Raw genomic sequence first — 4,903 nt, 5'->3', positions numbered from 1 at the left:
CCCCCACTCCCCCCCCGCCCCCCCGGCCTTACATGGCTGTGGAATGGTCTGCGTGGTGTCCTGGGGGCCGTACCACGGCAAAACCGTTCTGGAAACAGAAAAGCCAGACCTTGGGCCACATCTGCAGCACCTGCCCCCAGCCCCAGGTGCCTCCTCTGAGAGAAGCTTCGACAGCCGCGGGCCCATCGGACTGAGCCTAGGCCAAGGTGAAGGGTCCAAGGTCCATGCCACGAGGCCCCTGACCCCCTCTTGCAACGCCAACGGCCTCCCCTTTCAGGCTGGGTGTGCACACAGGCCCAGCCACGGGGTGCCCCGACTGCTACCGCTTTGTCACGACAGCTACCCTTCATGGAGCCAAACTCTCCACCAGGTGCTGGGTTTCACCCTCCTGACTGCTCGGAGGCACAAGGAGGGGGCCAGACCCTCACAGGTCTCCCACAAGCCAAGCTTCAGCTCCAAGCGGCGGCGGGGGGACCCAAAGCATTCGTGGTTCAAGTTAGACAATATGCCCGAAAGCTCCCAGTTTCTAAGTGGTGAGCCCCAGGGGATTTAATCGCCAGGGCTGTGCTCGAAACAACTAATCTTGTCATTGTTGAAAACACACCACAGAACATACAGCAATTCAGCAATGTAGTGGCACACACGAGTGACATTTTTTCAAATGGTATAAGCACTGTCACCTTCCTTTTCCAAATGGCCCCCAACACCCCCACTAACCTAAATGCACTGCCTCTTCGGCTCCCTACGGGAGCTTTCCAGTAGCTCTGCAGGCTGCAAAGTCCCACCAAGACACTGTGACACCGCTCTGACCACCCGGGCCCTGGGCCCAGAACAAGCCCTGGAAGGTGCCCAGCCCAGAGTAAAGGAACTCGGGCCCCAGTCGATGGCATACAGACGTCCCTGGGAGGAGCCACCTGACCACTCGCCGCCTGCGGCCCAGAGCTCTGTACCTGTGCGAACTCCAGGCGGGCTCTCAGAGAGGCCAAGGGCCAGAGTCACAGTGGCTTGACCGCCCACCAGGAAACATGAGACTATGGTTCAAATCTCACCCCGGTCCCAGACCCCCCGGTTTTCCCCACCGCTCTGGGTCTTATGCAAGAGGAACCAGGGCTTTGGCCACAGGTAGCCCAGTCTGGGGTTTGGAGCCTGGCTGTGCCCGGTGTCCCAGCCTGCCACCTCCTCCATCCGTTAGCCCCTTCCACCACACTCCTTCTTACCTTTAGCTCCCGGGAAGCCACTTTGAAGGCGAGGTCCGTGACGCTGCCGGCCGCCCAGCGGGCAGCGTTGGACGAGTGCAACTCATTCCAGATGGTGTCCGTGTCCACCTGTGGGACCAGAGTCAGGGCCGCATCATCCGGGGCCTCTCCCGGTGCCAGGGTCCATGAGGCCGTGCCCACCCCAGGGCCGGGACCCCAGGGGCAGGGAGCTGGGCAGACAGCGCTGCCTCCCCAGTGCCCCACCGCCCCAAGGCAAGGCCTCCTGTGTCCCCCAGTCCCAGCGTGCCTCCTTCCCAGCCTCAGGCCCAGCACCAGCCCAAGTCTGGCCAGCACACTGCTGGCAGCATCACACCTGCCTCCCCACTCGGGGGAGGGGGCATGGCGTTACCTGGGCGGGACTTGGGGTTTGGGCCAGGAGGGGGTTTTAAGTCCCAGCTGACTCTGCTCAGGCCCTGCGGGATGGTCGGAGCTGGAGGGGCCGTCTGCACCACTGTCTTCCACTCAGGGCCCCTAGCCCAGGCTGGGAGGCCCCCCAAACCCAGTCCCTGGGCCTCAAGGCTAGGGAGGGGCCGGGGGGCATGATGGGGAGATGGGGAGGGCGAGGCGGACCAAGAGAGGCGAGGAAGGCAGAGAGAGTCTCAAGAGGCTGGAGAGAGAGAGAGAGACAGAGAGACAGAGAGGGAGAGGAGGGAGGAGAAAACAGAAGCAACAACAGTTGGAAAAATCAGAAAGTGGCGAGAAATGGGAAGTTGTGAACAGGGCGCCGGCGGGCTCCCCAGTGGCCCTCCCACCTACAGCTCCCCTTCTCCCTCCAGAACTGGCCTCTGTCCCCGGCTGCCATGCCTCGCTGGGCACCCGCTGTGGGGATCTTCCCGGCCGGCAGGCAGAGCACTGCCAGGGGAGGCAGGAGCTCCCACAACAGGCGGGGTGGGGAAGCAACGCTAGCGGGAAGGGTTGTGTGCCGGGGCAGGGCAGTGCCAGCCCGCCGGGGACACCGGACCCACCATCAGGACAGCCCCACGCAGGGCAGACTGAAGCTGAGGACAGTGCTGCAGCTGGGCCCCCTCCCCTCATCCAGGACTGGGGAGGGGACAGTGGGCATGTGGGGCGTGGGGCGTGGCCGATGCCCAGACACAAGCCTCACAAAGGGAGAGGAGCCCAGGCCCCAATATCAGCCCTGCCTTGGAGCCTCAAATGCACTTTCTTCCCCAACCTTTGCTCACGGAACCCCTCACAGTGACAGGCCCCAGAGACTCCAGGGCGTCAGGACAGACGGTTCCCAGGAGATCACCCCCAACAGGGCTTCCAGTTAGCAGGCCCCTGGCCCGTATAGCCTGGCAGGACCCCACAAAGGAGAATGGGGGGCTGGGCCTGGAGAGGTGGAGGGAGGAACTTGGAGAGCCCATGGCATCACCCACTCAAGAGAGACCCCCCGGGGCACACTTACCCCAACCCCGCCACAGGGCAGCATCACAAACATCCGCTGTGCCAGGAGCCCTGTGGGGAGAGCCGGTCCACTGAGCCTCTGGCCCTGAGGAGGGGGCCTGGGCAGGGGTGGGGACAGGGCTGGGTGGGGTAAGAAGGAGGGTGCTGCCGAGTGGACAGGGAGGCTGGAATGCTGGGTGGGAGGGTGGCCGGGAGGAGAGGGATGAGGGTGCAGGGGTGCAGCCCGGCCATGACTGGCAGCTGGATGCCTACCTGCCAGCTTCCCGTTGTCCAGTTTGAGGCGGCTGAGCGGGTTGGTCCCGTAGAGAAGCACGTGCCTCTCGGAGTGCACCGATTGCAGCTCCTCCAGGGAGGCCTTCTGGCCACGGAGACACTGAGGTGGGGAGGAGGGCCCATGCACTCCTGAGCCTGCTCATGGCCTTCCGGCCCACGACAGCCTACCCCGTGTGCCCCTCCCAGGCCACCCAACCCCTCTGCACCATCACTCCCTGCACCTTCACTCCGCCGCGGTGGCACCCCCTCACCTCGCACTGGCCCCGGAGCCCCCGCTCCTGCAGCCGGGACCAGATGCTCTGGATGCGGCCGGCATGCTCAGGGTGCCTGCTGTTGTCCCCGCAGGAGCACTGGTGCTTCAGCATCACCGAGTCATAGACCAGCCCTGCAGGCGGCAGAGAGATCCCGGCACACCCAGCCATCAGCCGTGGACAGAGTCCCCACTGACACCTCCACAGGCAGGCATGGAAGGGGCCGCTCACACCACAGGGTCCAACTTACCCCATTCTGGCCCACAGTCCCTTAGCCACTGTCCTTCCCACCCACACGCACACCCCCAAAGCTGGCTACTGGGATACCCCAGGGCCTCTCCCTCCTGGCCCGGCGACCCTCTGTGCATGGCCCGACACACTGACACTGCCCTCAAATGCTCAGGCCTGACTTCACCACCCAGGGGGCCGTGACTCCAGAGAGGCCATCAGAATCACCGAGAGGGTAAAAGACCTTGGGAAGCCCCCATACCAGGAGTGGAGAAGCCCCATTATGCCACTGGGTCATGCAGAAAGGACAAAGGTAGTTTTTGGGCCATGGCTGTTTCTGCCTGGCCTGCAGCTGCTCTGAGCATAAAAACCACCCTGCTGAGCACGAACTGTCAGAGACCAGTGCCCTCTGGCCTTTCTGGGGGCAGTTTCCTGGCTTTGCAGGACACCGAGAACCTTCACAAGCCTCGGACCAGTAGTTCTCAGCCTTCCTAAAGCCGCAACCCTTTCATACAGTTCCTTGTGTTGCGGTGGCCCCCCCCAAGCATAAAATTATTTTCGTTGCTACTTCATCACGGTCGTTTTGCTACTGTTATGAATCGGGCGACCCCTGCGAAAGGGTCGTTTGACCCCCAAAGGGGTATCGACACACAGGTTGAGAACTGCTGCGTCAGACCACTGGACCCAGGAGCAGCACTCCTTAAAAGTGACCCTTGGGCAGTCATCCCAGAGATAGTTACAGAACGATGAATGAGAAAACGGAGACGGAAAAACAATCAGGAACAATCTCAATGTTCAGCTAGCAAGAAATGTTTAGGCAAAAAATATAATACTGTACACCCTGAATGGGAGAACACACCCAGCACCACATTCCTCATCAGGCACTTCTGATCGAGATTCTACCCAGCCCTTGGTGACCCAGCAGGGTGCTATAGACAACCAGACTCTAGACTCTGCCCTTTCAAGGTGCACCACATCCTTCAAAGGACGCACCAGAAGGGTCTGATGTGTGAATCCCACCGAAGAACTGGGGTTTGCCTTAGACACAGCTGTAGCAGACTAAAGGAGCTGAAATACTCCCTTGGACTTAAGGCTCAAACACCCCAGTGTGAGAAGAAGCAGATATGATTATTATCCCAAGGTTATGGATTGGGAAGTCACTGGTATTTCGTCCACATCTCTTGCTCTGAGATGCCCAATAAATGACCATTTAAACACTACCATAAAAAATAAATACAGGGTGGGTGGGCATCACAAGGTTGGATAGGTACCTCCCCACTCCCCAAAGGGGACGAGTAACAGAAATATGGGTGAAGGGAGACAACAGACAGTATAATACACAAAATAACAATAAGACATGATTGATCAGGGATTCATAAGGGCAGGAGGGGGAAAAAGAGCTGATAGCAAAGGTTCAAGTATAAAGAAAATGTTGATGTTTATGTGCTTAATACAATTGAATGATGGATTGTTAAAAGATTTGTAAGA

The 4,903-nt window shown here is 59.9% G+C and overlaps 1 protein-coding gene across 1 annotated transcript in view; it reads right to left on the bottom strand.

Moving 5' to 3' along the window:
• Positions 1–4,903, bottom strand: part of HDAC7 (histone deacetylase 7) — a 37,143-nt gene that overhangs the window by 7,102 nt on the left and 25,138 nt on the right. The window contains exons 14-18 of the mRNA XM_045287233.1: positions 3,188–3,321; positions 2,916–3,036; positions 2,665–2,714; positions 1,218–1,325; positions 33–88 (exon numbers count right to left, since the gene is read on the bottom strand). Coding sequence (XP_045143168.1) covers positions 33–88; positions 1,218–1,325; positions 2,665–2,714; positions 2,916–3,036; positions 3,188–3,321 — 469 coding nt within the window. The remainder of the gene's footprint in view (positions 1–32; positions 89–1,217; positions 1,326–2,664; positions 2,715–2,915; positions 3,037–3,187; positions 3,322–4,903) is intronic.

The sequence above is a fragment of the Echinops telfairi genome, unplaced genomic scaffold (genome assembly GCF_000313985.2).
Source record: "Echinops telfairi isolate 266 unplaced genomic scaffold, ASM31398v2 ScPeMD7_12;HRSCAF=54, whole genome shotgun sequence".
Lineage (NCBI taxonomy): Eukaryota > Metazoa > Chordata > Mammalia > Afrosoricida > Tenrecidae > Echinops > Echinops telfairi.
The sequence above is the reverse complement of the archived record's forward strand: the minus strand, read 5'-3'. Positions and strand labels throughout refer to the sequence as shown.